Source organism: Saccostrea cucullata, unplaced genomic scaffold (assembly GCF_032062105.1).
Source record: "Saccostrea cucullata isolate Sc308-1 unplaced genomic scaffold, CSIRO_AGI_Scuc_v1 ctg1044, whole genome shotgun sequence".
Lineage (NCBI taxonomy): Eukaryota > Metazoa > Mollusca > Bivalvia > Ostreida > Ostreidae > Saccostrea > Saccostrea cuccullata.
Genome location: NW_026938158.1, coordinates 74,412 through 88,392, shown reverse-complemented (window position 1 = coordinate 88,392; position 13,981 = coordinate 74,412). Strand labels below are relative to the sequence as shown.

The 13,981-nt window shown below is 35.1% G+C and overlaps 1 protein-coding gene and 1 long non-coding RNA gene across 2 annotated transcripts; both read left to right on the top strand.

The window, feature by feature from the left end:
* Positions 1-2,563: 2,563 nt before the first annotated feature.
* On the top strand, positions 2,564-3,753 carry LOC134249516 (uncharacterized). Its single transcript, XR_009988301.1, has 2 exons — positions 2,564-2,771; positions 3,263-3,753. It is a non-coding gene; the product is annotated as an uncharacterized LOC134249516 (long non-coding RNA).
* Positions 3,754-4,070: 317 nt separating this feature from the next.
* Positions 4,071-6,669, top strand: LOC134249517 (uncharacterized). The gene is made up of 2 exons (XM_062731857.1): positions 4,071-4,732; positions 4,833-6,669. The coding sequence occupies exons 1-2, from the start codon at positions 4,071-4,073 to the stop codon at positions 6,667-6,669; spliced, it is 2,499 nt and encodes an 832-aa protein (XP_062587841.1).
* The last annotated feature ends 7,312 nt before the right edge of the window (positions 6,670-13,981 follow it).

Below are 13,981 nucleotides of genomic sequence, written 5' to 3'. Positions count from 1 at the left end.
GCTTATTTACCCATGAATAAAATCATTTATTTTCTCGCACTTTCTTCTGCAGTTGTGATTCAAAGACTTGTATCTTTTAAATATGCTAATATATATTAAACATGTGTTTCACCTATTTTTCTTTTTTAGTAATTAAAAAAAAAAAAAAAAAAAAAAAAAAAAAAAAAAGAAAATCTGGAGTAATTGGGAAAAAATATAGATTTTTCCCTCTTCACAACAAAACTTTTTAAAGTAAAAAACTTGTAAAATTAATAATTATCAGTTAGCGTGATTTTTTAAAATGTCACACATATATATGTATCATACACATGGTGCACGCTCATATTGGCTACATGTAGGAAATATACGTTTTATTCAAAAGTAAGTATAAACGTACATTATCTGCTACATAGCTTAAACCATGAAATCTTGGGACAAGTAAGAGATTATTAAATTGATTTATTATTGATGATCAATAAAAAAGCCATTCCTATGATAGAATTATATCAATTTGCATTGTGTAAGTTTAAAAACTTTACAAGACATTAAAATCGGTCATTATATGTTCAATATAATTTATCTCCTCCGTTTGGATGATACAACCCGTTAGATAAACCTATGTATTATCCACGGGTAGATGCTTTATCAATAGCACTTCTGGTTTTGACATGATCCCTCTTTTCGAGATTGTATTTCATTGAAACTTCATTTGTAAATATTTTTTGCCCTTATAAAATGAATGATAAAGATATAAAATGTCAATAAAAGCAAGAAAGAGACTTTTATATGTAAAAGAAGTGCCTTCTTTTATCAAGGTACCTGTATTGACTACCATTAAGCCTTAAACAACTTTCAGTGAGAAGTTCGGTTGATGTAAGCTCCAGGAATTGTCACAAAATGTTTTCAAAGACGCAGATAGCAAAATTTCTAGATTTTGAACATGATCTACTTTCTACCGAGACATGTCAACATCAACAGTCTACGTCATCATGTTATATGTCATCAATTCGAATTAGAAATCATTCATGTAGATTCAAAGGGGAAGTCTTAAAGTTTTGTTAAAACGAAAGTTGTATGAGATAAATACATGTAAAACAAGCCTCGCGAATAAATACACCATTTCAACTCGTTGGATAAAGCCAATATCAAATCACACAATATAGATATCCTCTTATCCTTAATCAGTTTAAGGAAAAATACAAAAAAATATACTAACCCCTCTCTAAATATAAAAATTAATGTTTTTAACAGAAATATCTTACGTTGAATTACATGTATAATTATACAGAATAAGATTAAAATTCAAATTGTTACGAAAATGCAATGGTCATTATAAAAATAAAAGAGTATACGTTTTAAACAATTAATGAAACAGTAGTTAATTTTTATTTCTGTAATACTATATTTTCACATGGAAATTCTTATCATGCGTTATCCACATAGCTCTTTTATGATGTGCATTGTATTATACATGCAAATCCACACTATGTGATTATTCTCAATTTAAAGTATTAAAAGATAATTGTAACACTGAGTCATATAAACTATATTTGAGAATACATGTAAGTGTATAATAAAACATTTAACGCTAAGACACTGTGACAAGAATTGGATCGTTTTTAACATTTCTTTACTTTACAGAAAATGAAACTCATCCTATTTGCATTTTTTGCTGGTGCCGAGTATAATCGAGGCTATGAAAGATAAGTTTAAAACTAAACAAACAAATCAATGTATGACGGCACTGAATTCGTTTTGTACACTTCTGGGCCTTGCCCTACAACACGTTGAGCTTCAGAAAGCTTATTGTAACAAAGAAGAAAGGGTTGAAAATGAAACGGGTCTGGCTATAAAAGAAGCTATAAGAGAATTAAAAAAAAGGAATTGACATCAACGCACAGGCTACTACAGAATTGTCGGAGCCACCGAGGTAATTGTTTTTCTTTCACTAGAAATTAATTTCAAGTTTGTTTTACAAATCTTTATTGTTCACTTTTCCCCTCGCATACATTTGTAGAAATGGTTTATAGAGACTGCCAGGACTTATTGTTAAAAGGTCACAGAGAAAGTAAGGTGTACACAATCTACCCAAATAAAGGAACTGGAATCAAGGTTTACTGTGATCAAAAGAGAGACGGGGGAGGATGGACGGTAATTAACGCGTCTATTTAGTTTTTAAAACACTAATACATGCAGATGCGTTTTCTTTTAATATAATTAATGCTTCCACTTTTTTACAACGTAAAATTTTGAGATAATCATTTATGATTTATTTATATATTTGTACATGTATTGTTTTTTAATCTTTTACAATTCTTTAACTCCTGAAAATTCCAAAGAATTGGAATCAACTCAACTTAAAATTGACAACGTTAATTATACTGTCTAGTATTTACTCTCTAACTTTCTAATCTAATCCTTGGATATCGGTTCATGAGAAAATACAAAACATTTAAGTTGAACAATCAAAATTGAACTATTTGTTACAAAGAAGCATACAATATACCATATCGTAAGATAAATGTCAGAAATCCAATCTAATTTGGAAGAAAGTCCTTGAAATATGTAACAATCACTATTGCACTTGCGTATATGATTTGTATTTCCCGCGTTTTGTCCCTATGCATACTATTCCCATAAGTCCTTGCAAAATAGCTTAGCCGACCAGAACAATTGAGGCCTGGTCATTCCCGGCAGAGAAACGTAGCTGCAGACACGTTTTTTTAAGCAGCTAGTATATGTTAATAGCCATACAAGCTTTATCTTGACACTGGCACGGAGACAGGTCCGTGGTAAGTATTACTTATGATATTATTATATTATTTGCTTTGTATATAGTTTTTATTTTAAAGACAAATTTATTATTGAGGGCAATTTCGTTCTTATTTCTGAACTTGGCCAGCTCTCACCATTTTACCTGTTGTTCACTCAGGTGTGACGGTTAGCGAGAGTGTTCGAGTGGCTGTTGTATTATATCGATAACGTTTAAAGTTTTCATTGTTAAATGTTCGCTATTTTCTTGTACTCAGTTTTGTTACTTTGTGTAGAATATTTTGTCCATTTAAATTTTGGTTTAAATGTCTGGGCGGAAGTCAATGACCGGAAGTTGAAAGTAAGGTGCGCCATATTGGCAATAATTTGTTTTGACTTTGTTAACTGGTAACCATTACACTTAATACTTTTTTGATTATTTTTATATTGAGAATGAATAGCCAAACATATATAGTGGTATTGCCAAACATGTGTAGTGAAACATGTGATTTATAAATATGCATCATTGTAGCGTCATGGATATTGGTATGACCTGTGCTTGATACATAGACTGAGCTGAGGGGATCATTGTGACGGCGAAAGGTTCCAGGGACTAAGGCCCGGAAGAGTGCTGTGCGTGGATCCAAATATTTGTTGGTGAACGGATAACAGATAAGTCTATCCAAGAAACTTTGAGTTAGCGCTTTATAAGAAAAGGCAAACTTTTGATTTCATTCCTGCATCGAGGATGAGGATGATGTTGATGATGATGATCGTGATGATGACGAGGATAATCTATGATCTGTGAACATGTTTGGCATTAATAACTGAATTAGATACCCGGGGTGATTGGCTGATTAATGAATTTGTTAATTGGGTAATTGTTGATTACCAATTGTTGTTTTTTTCTTTGTTTAATTGTTTAATAGTGAGAAAGAGGGTGTGAATTTGTGTGTGGTAAGTTTGTGTGAGATCTTTGTTATTATTATTATTTTTTTTTTGTAAATAAATTTATTAAACTTATTGAACTTGTGTGATTCTTGGAGATAGCCAGCTTGACCACGTGACATTTGGTGGCAGCGGTGGGATTGCTGACCCTCTCCAAATTACACATTTTCACTAAGTAGGTGTAGGTTTGCCAAGTAGTTGTAAATACGTTAGGTTAGTTGTAGTAGTTACTCTTGGGATTCCTGTATAGTTACACAGAGGTAAGTGAAAGTATGGTGCTCCCTTTCATAGGTTAAAGGTAAGGTGACGTGAGACATATTTGTTAATTAAAAAGAATATTATCCTTGAATCATTAAAGTCTTTGGTAAGGCGGCTCAGTACTTATAGGCACGATGACAACCATCAAGGAGATGAAGGAACTCTTGGAAGTTGGGACGCAAATGGGACTCAAGGATGCAGAACTTCAACAGTTTGTGAACAATGAACAGGCAAGACTTAGAGACGAACGTGAGAAAGATCGTGCAGAACGTATGGCTAAACAGGAGCGTGAATATCAGCTGGAACTGGAATCCATGAAGGAACAAAACGCTGAGGCTGAACACAAGAGGAAAATTGAAGAGATGGAAATAGATCACAGATTTCAAATGATGGCAGCAGAGAGATCACATAAAGTTCTTGAGTCAACTGCGCTACATCACACTGAAACACAACAACCTGTTAGAGGACCAAAATTACCAGCGTTTGATGAGGCAAAAGACAACATCGACGCGTACATACAGCGATTTGAAAGATACGCTATCTCACAGCAATGGCAAAGACAAAATTGGGGAGCTCACTTGAGTGCACTTCTAAAAGGAAAAGCGTTGGATGTGTTCGCTAGATTACCACCAGACAGTGCGTTGGACTTTGATGAACTTAAGAAAGCACTGATGAAACGGTTTGACATGACTGAGGATGCATTCAGAAAGAAATTCAGATCTTCAAAACCTGATGGTAGTGAAACCTTTATTCAGTTTTCAACTAGACTTGAAAGTTACATGGAACGATGGATGGAGTTATCGAAAACAGTTAAGACTTATGAAGGACTCAAAGATTTGATGTTACGTGAACAATTCATTTTGTGTTGTAACAAAGAACTTTCCTTATTCTTGAAGGAACGAATTCCTCCTTCTATTCAATATATGGCCAGATATGCTGATCAGTATGTTGAGGCGAGAGCAACTTGTTCATCAGCTGTTACCCAAAGACCAATCTTCGACAAGAAAGTTTCCTTTGGAAAGCAATTTGCGATCTTTTCCAAGTTCTAGTGAAGGAACCAAAACCAGTGGTGGAATCAAGTGTTTTAATTGTGATAAATACGGACACAAGCAGTTTGATTGTCCTTCGAGGAAGTCATCAGCAATTAAGACAAACACACAGGAAAAATTTGATAAACCACAGAAACCACAACAGGGATTCAACAAAAATGGACGTCGCTTTTCACAAGGAAAAGAACACGACTCTTCTCATGTTGGTGCACATAAGCCGCAAAGTGACATTAATTCAGTTGATGATGGAGTGATGCCAGTTGTGAAAGGATGTGTTGGCGATAAACTTGTGACAGTGTTAAGAGATACCGGATGTCGTGGTGCGGTGATTCGGAAAAGTCTGGTTACGTCAAACCAACTGACTGGAAAAACTCACAAATGCATGCTTGCTGACGGAAGCGTAGTAGATGCAGATGTTGCGATAGTTGAAGTTGACACACCATATTTTACTGGAACAATCGAAGTCTCATGCTTTGAAACACCGATGTTTGATCTGATTCTTGGGAATTTTGATGGTGTTCGGAAACCAGACAACCCGGATATTCATTGGATGAAAACTTCTAAACCTTCATTTGCTGTTGAGACACGCAGTCAACTGAAGAAGAAGCAGTTGCCTTATAAACCATTGAGGGTTCCTGAAACTCTTCAAGATGTGTCACGTGATGAGATATTAAGTGAACAGACGAAAGACGATTCGCTAAGCAAGAGTTGGGACATTGCTAAACAAGGGACAGTAAAGGAGCTCGGTGATGGAGGTTCAACCAGGATGTTTATACGGAAGCAATTACTCTACAGAGAATTCAGTAGTCCAAAGGTGTCAAATGGAAAGACGTATCGACAGTTGATGGTTCCAAAGAAGTATAGACCAATGGTTATGAAGATGGCTCATGAATGTCTTATGGCAGGACATTTGGGTGTTAAAAAGACTACAGACAGAATACTAGCAGAATTCTTTTGGCCAGGAGTACAAGCAGATGTCAGGCGATTTTGTCGTTCGTGTGACGTATGCCAACGAACAATACCTAAGGGAAGAGTACCTGCAGTTCCTCTTGGACAAATGCCCATGATATCAGAACCATTTCAACGCATAGCTGTGGATATTGTTGGTCCGCTTCAGCCAGTCACAGACAGAGGGAATCGATATATCCTCACTATCATAGACTATGCGACCAGGTATCCAGAAGCTGTGGCACTTAAAGGAATCGAAACAGAACGAGTTGCAGAGGCGCTTGTAGACGTTTTCAGCAGAGTTGGTGTTCCATCGGAAATGCTTACAGACCAGGGATCGCAGTTTACATCTGAAGTTATGAAGGAAGTTAGCCGATTGCTATCACTCAAACGCCTTACTACAACGCCGTATCACCCGATGTGCAACGGCCTTGTTGAAAAATTCAACGGTACGTTAAAGCAGATGTTGAAGCGCATGTGTGCTGAACGCCCGAGAGACTGGGATAAGTACCTCAACGCACTTCTCTTCGCTTATCGAGAGATACCTCAAGAGAGCCTTGGATTTTCACCCTTTGAGCTACTCTATGGTCGATCAGTGCGTGGTCCGATGATGATACTCAAGGAACTGTGGACCAAGGACATACCAGACAGTGAGGTGAAGACTACTTACCAATATATACTAGACTTAAAGGAGAAACTTGAAGAGACATGTAAGATTGCTCATCAACAACTGTAAAAAGCAAGGAGGCATCAGAGAAAACATTAAAATAAGAGAACAAGGGATCGAAGGATGAAAGTTGGTGACCAAGTACTTGTTCTACTTCCGACAAAGTCAAATAAACTCTTGATGCAATGGCGAGGACCATATAAAGTTGTAGAGAAAGTTGGCGATATGGATTACAAAGTTGAGATGGGAAGTAAAGTAAAGACACTTCACGCCAATTTGTTGAAACAGTACATTCCTCGTGAGGAAATACACTGTGGAGTTCTTACAACTTGCGCCATATCACTTATTGACTTTAGTGAAGAGGGAACACTTGATGAGCAGAATTCAATGATGTTACCAACAGATACTCAGACAGAAACAGTGTCAGATGTATGTTTCAATGAAGGACTGGAAGCTGATAAACTAGAATCGGTGAAATCTCTGTGCGAATCGTATGCTGATGTTCTCACTGACGTTCCAGGAATGACTACACTAGTTAAGCATAAGATTGAACTGACATCATCAAATCCAATACGGGTGAAGCAGTATCCTATTCCTTTCAATACCGAGGGTGTCATAAAGGAAGAAGTGGAGAAGATGTTACAGTTGAATGTAATAGAACCATCTGTCTCACCATATTCATCACCAGTAGTCATAGCTAGGAAAAAGGACGGAACAAACAGATTCTGCATAGACTTTCGTAGACTAAACTCTGTTACAGTCTTTGACGCCGAGCCTATGCCGAACACAGAGAGCATATTTTCAAAGATGGCAGGGAAGAAGTTTGTCTCGAAATTGGATTTGAGTAAAGGATACTGGCAAGTTCCTATGGAAGAAGATAGTAAAGCTCTTACAGCCTTTTCAACATCGTCTGGTTTGTATCAATTTCGTACTATGCCATTCGGATTAGTGAATGCGCCGGCGACGTTTAGCCGACTGATGAGGAAACTTCTACACGGCATGGTGGGGGTTGACAACTTCATAGACGATATCATCGTATACTCAGATACTTGGGAGGAACATCTGATGGCACTGAGAGAGTTATTCACCAGACTTAGGAAAGCAGGACTTACAGCGCGACCGTCTAAGTGTTTCATAGGATATGATCAGATAGACTGTTTAGGACACATAGTAGGTGACCAGAGACTGAAACCAGATTCAAACAAGATAGAAGCTATTCGAAATGCTCCAGTACCCATGACAAAGAAGCAGGTTAGATCGTTCTTGGGGTTGGCAGGATTCTACAGAAGATTCATACCAAATTTTTCAGCGATTGCCGTCCCACTGTCAGATTTGACAAAGAAAGGACAACCCAACAAAGTAGTTTGGACAGATATTCAGCAACGTTCATTCGATACACTGAAACAGATGTTATCCTCAGAACCAATTCTGAAACTTCCAGACTTCAGTGAAGTATTTATCTTACGAACAGATGCTGCAGATGACGGACTAGGAGCAGTTCTTTTGCAGGAAGAACATGGAGAGAAGCTTCCAGTGGCTTACGCGAGCAGAAAACTGCAACCTAGAGAGAGATCATACGCTGTTATAGAGAAGGAATGCTTAGCAAGAGTATGGGGAATTCAGAAGTTCCACCAATATCTTTATGGACGTGAGTTTGTATTGGAGACTGACCATCAGCCATTAACATACCTTAACAAGTCCAAAACAGAGAACTCGAGGTTAATGCGCTGGGCTCTACAATTACAACCTTATCGGTTCCGGATAGAAGCTATAAAGGGAAGCCAAAACGTCGGCGCAGATTACCTTAGTCGCCAATAATCAGCTAAGGAGAAATTAGTCAGGTTTGTATTCAGAATTTTGTAAATACGTTCAGTTATTTCAAAATTGTAAGGGCAAGTTGGTAGTGATTGCTGTTTGTTAAAAAAATGTTACCATTTTTTTTTCATTAAGGGGGGAGGTGTGTAACAATCACTATTGCACTTATATATTTAATTTGTATTTCCCGCGTTTTTTCCCTATGCTTTTTATACCCATAAATCCTTGCAAGATAGCTAAGCCGACCAGAACAATTGAGGCCTGGTCATTCCCGGCAGAGAAACGTAGCTGCAGACACGTTTTTTTAAGCAGCTAGTATATGTTAATAGCCATACAAGCTTTATCTTGACACTGGCACGGAGACAGGTCCGTGGTAAGTATTACTTATGATATTATTATATTATTTGCTTTGTATATAGTTTTTATTTTATGCAAATTTATTATTAAGTACAACTTCGTTCTTATTTCTTAACTTGGCCAGCTCTCACCATTTTACCTGTTGTTCACTCGGGTGTGACGGTTAGCGAGAGTGTTCGAGTGGCTGTTGTATTATATCGATAACGTTTAAAGTTTTCATTGTTAAATGTTCGCTATTTTCTTGTACTCACGCCTATGAATACCCATGAATTTTTTGTGATTTCTCTGTCTAAATCAAATAAAAATTTGATGGAATTTGTGATTAAATCTGTCTTCAAAGACAAGTGTTTTGTTACTTTGTGTAGAATATTTTGTCCATTTAAATTTTGGTTTAAATGTCTGGGCGGAAGTCAATGACCGGAAGTTGAAAGTAAGGTGCGCCATATTGGCAATAATTTGTTTTGACTTTGTTAACTGGTAACCATTACACTTAATACTTTTTTGATTATTTTTATATTGAGAATGAATAGCCAAACATATATAGTGGTATTGCCAAACATGTGTAGTGAAACATGTGATTTATAAATATGCATCATTGTAGCGTCATGGATATTGGTATGACCTGTGCTTGATACATAGACTGAGCTGAGGGGATCATTGTGACGGCGAAAGGTTCCAGGGACTAAGGCCCGGAAGAGTGCTGTGCGTGGATCCAAATATTTGTTGGTGAACGGATAACAGATAAGTCTATCCAAGAAACTTTGAGTTAGCGCTTTATAAGAAAAGGCAAACTTTTGATTTCATTCCTGCATCGAGGATGAGGATGATGTTGATGATGATGATCGTGATGATGACGAGGATAATCTATGATCTGTGAACATGTTTGGCATTAATAACTGAATTAGATACCCGGGGTGATTGGCTGATTAATGAATTTGTTAATTGGGTAATTGTTGATTACCAATTGTTTTTTTTTCTCTTTGTTTAATTGTTTAATAGTGAGAAAGAGGGTGTGAATTTTTGTGTGGTAAGTTTGTGTGAGATCTTTATTATTATTATTTTTTTTTTGTAAATAAATTTATTAAACTTATTGAACTTGTGTGATTCTTGGAGATAGCCAGCTTGACTTTACTGTTAAAAAAAATTCAGATAATTCTCACTTACCTGTACTTGATTGAACAGTATGTATGCATTAGAAGAGAGGCAGAGCTATCATGGATTTGTTTGTTTATATGTTGTTAAACGTCTCTCGAGAGAATTTTTCACTTATATGTAGACGCCACCATTTGCCGGTGGAGAGCTGCAAATTTTGTACTTAAGTTGGCACTCAAAGCCGTTGAGCAGGGAGGAATCATTTTTGTGCCAGCACCTACTGCGACACGGGACCTCGATTTATACGGTCTCATCTGAAGGACCGATCTCCACGTCCATCAGTGGGATTCGGAGCTATCATCGTAAAAATGGGTCTTAAATTAGACTAGATGCATAACGCAGATATGTATTACAAATTCGAGATCAGTATATTCCCGTCTTTATCATGTGTTACACAAGCACCTTTTTTACAAGGGTTTGAAATGTACTGAACAATATAAGCCCGTCAATATAGGTAAATGATATTTTAAATCGATGGCTTACAAGACAACATGTTTGAGCGCTGTGTCCTATTTAGTTAAAATGAGCTACCTATAAGTCACGTGACGGAAATTAGTATTCACAGAGTTACCTGAAGAAAGATATCACGTGGAGAAATTTTCAACGTGTCACATCGCTTGTGTTACAACAGAGAGTGCGGGTGTTAGAAGAAGCTATTCCTCTTTAAAACCATGATCGTATGTTTGTCTATTAATCTCTTTTTAAAACATAATTACTAATGCAAATATACAACTACATGCACTGTTAATAAAAGAACAATAGATAAACATGCGCTAACTCTGTATAAATCAGTAAAAAAAATGGCCATACTCATTATCGTACGGAGATTCAATAAATTGTGTTGCCCCTGTGTTGAAAAAAGATTCGTGATTCGAGGATATATACTTTTAATTACCGGTATTATAACTACGCAAAAGTTGTAGATTTGATATTGATCATTACTTGAATTAAAAGAAAAATGTCTGTTTTGAAAGTTTATTTTGAAGCAAATTACGCACATCATTAAGTGTACTTATGATTTACATGTGTATTTTCAATACTATTAAAATAACACTGTTTATGCTGTTTAAGCAATACTTACGTTTAATATGAGTGTTGATTTATGTATATGAATGAAGAAAACACTGTCAATTTAGAAAAAAAGTAAACATATTTTTACTCCAGGTTATACAGTGGAGACAGGATGGATCAGAAAATTTCTTCAGAAACTGGAATGACTACAAGAACGGATTTTGGAAGTTTGGCTCGGTATATTATAGAAAAAGGTTTATCTATAAATTCGCAAATTTCACTGTTGGACGTAGAGACCGGTCCCTTTGATGAGACCGCATAAATCGAGGTCCCCTGTCGCAGTATGTGCTGGAACAAAAAAGATATCTTCCTACTAAATGGCCCGCGGAGTCGAGTATAGGACATAGTTTGCAGTTCTCCGCCGACAAGTGTTTGCGACACCATATGAGTAAAACATTCTTGAGAGGGATTGTAAAACAATATACAAGCAATCAATTTACAGTATTCTTTAAAATAAATAATTTATTCTCTCAAGACTCTCTTAACACAAGTTAATTACTAACTTGTCATGCTATTGGAAAAATATTAACGTTAGAATTTTAAAGCGGTGGAGAAATATGGAAATATAAATTTATCATTAATTTTACTTTTATAAAGCTTTATTTAATTCACGTTTCCTAAGCTCAAATACTCAAACTATTTTTGCGTTTATTGTCGATACTTCACTATAGTATTTTCATGTCTACACTATGTATTGAAAAAACTTGCTTTCTAGTTATATATGTGCTCTTTTAATTTGTGGCTGATAAAGGGAAGAAAGATTTAAATATACCCGATATGTATCAATTGATAGTCCATTATTTATACATTGAATTGACGACAGTTTTTCCCTTGTTTCCCGATCATGACTAGGTGCACACGGCGGATGTGATGTTATGTACCATGTATAGGGGAAATATTTTTTAGATAAAGATGTCATCATTGTAAATATAACGATTGAAAATATAAAAAATTTGTATGGACATGTACATAAATCGGTTTTAAATTATCACTTAATATAGTATTCATATGAAATTTGAATAAAGCGAAATTTGGACAATAAATTGCATCGTAAAGCAAGGAAAACTGCAAAATTTAAGTACCAGAAAAACAAAGTTTGTATTTATTGCTTAGTTGTTATCGTCAATGTCATGATTGTCAACATCAAGTGTCTTTTATTTTAAGCACGAAGCTTGTGACTAACATTGAACTGGACCAAGCAAAAGTGAGGAATAATAATATCAGATCATCTATATTGAGGATTTTATCATTTTTTTTATTTCCACATTTCAACTTTCAAATAACAGTAGATGTAATATAAATATAATCATTGCGGGTGTTTATTAAGTAATCATTCACTGTTTCTTTCACCTCACTTAGCATTTATCATTGATTTTCTCAATTTGAAAAACCTCGATCAACCAAAAATTTTATCTTTGGAATCTACATCATGTGAAATTCTTCAACATTTCTGCGCATGCGTACCATAAAGAGGAAGAAGTGAAGCATTATTTTTGTGCTGCTGCTAAAATAAATATATTAAATTTTTGATTTGGAAACCTGAGATTTTCTAAATTTTTAATTTTCAAAAAATAGAACAGAAATTAGTGTTTGTCATGTAAAAATTCTATTTTTGTCAAATTTTCACTTTTCCATCACAATGTTTCTTTAGCACAAAGTCCTTTAGGCATCATTTTGTGAACTTCACTTTATTTGTAAAACCAACTTACACTGTATATAGATATATATATATATATAAGCAATAAAATGCTTTTTCTTATTTGCATGGTAGGAACAGCTGCAATTATTGTACCAACAAAGAACTCTCCATAATTTAATTCTTGTATTTACGATCAGGAGGAAATATAATAAAAAATCCTGGAAAAATATGTAGATAAGATAAAATACAGAACCAACAAAGAACTCTCCATAATTTAATTCTTGTATTTACGATCAGGAGGAAATATAATTAAAAATCCTGAAAAAATATGTAGACAAGATAAAATATAGAATGCCTGCTTTACTTAACTAAATGGTTCAATTTGCCCTAAAAATACTGTTACAATGTAAGGCAAATTTCAATATCATTTTTATGTTTTTGACGATATACATTCAGTTTGTTGTTGGAAGAATTTTTTTGAGAAACGATTTCTTACTTTTTGTTTATCAAATAACTTTCAATTGCCTAGCATAAAATATACATATCTCGTTTATAGTTTTTATGATTGAAAAAATACTGTAAATAATAAGAAATAAATATCACAGGGAATGAAAAAATCCACACAATTACAGAATCAGGAAATTATGAGCTACGTATCGATATGAAGGACTTTTCTCCAAATACTCGTCATGCAATATACAAAGCATTTAAGATTGGAAATGAAAAGTCTTGATATGTTTTGAAAGTCTCAGGTTATAAAGAAACGCTGGTAAGTCATTTGTGTGAACATTCTCAGCTTATTCTTATCAGAAAACTTATCACTTTAAAAATAATACAGAAATTGGTTTTTAGGCGACTCACTGTCTAGCCATAATGGAAAAAAAATTTTCACTAAAGATCATAATGATGCACGTAGTTCTGTAAAGCAGTTTAAGGGCGGATAGTGGTACGTTACCTGTCACAGCTCCAATCTCTACCTGAAAGGAAAGCATTAATCCTATGCTGACGGTGTGGAATCGTATACCTGGACAGGATATAATTATTCTCTGAGGTTTACTGAAATGAAAATCAGAAAAAAGACCCTCTGTAAAGAAAAGCAATAATGGAAACAGAATGTACAATTACAAAAACATAAAAAAAAACATAAAAAAAATTAGTACGTGCAGAAGATTCTGTTAGTTGTTTTTTAAAATTGAAAAATGGAGATAACGAACTGTATTCAAGCTCAAAGATTTATTCAAACAATACAACAAGGAGCAGAGCAAAAATAGGCCTCTAAAACTGCAGAAGTGGGATCAGCTGCCATGGAAGAGTGAGCGCCGATCAAATGCTCTTTATCATGATCGT

Bases quoted from the DNA above. Each gene is read 5' to 3' on its own strand.
- LOC134249517 (XM_062731857.1), top strand. From the start codon at position 4,071: ATGACAACCATCAAGGAGATGAAGGAACTCTTGGAAGTTGGGACGCAA. The intron at 4,733-4,832 runs GTTATCGAAAAC...TTATTCTTGAAG, and splicing joins TACATGGAACGATGGATGGA to GAACGAATTCCTCCTTCTAT.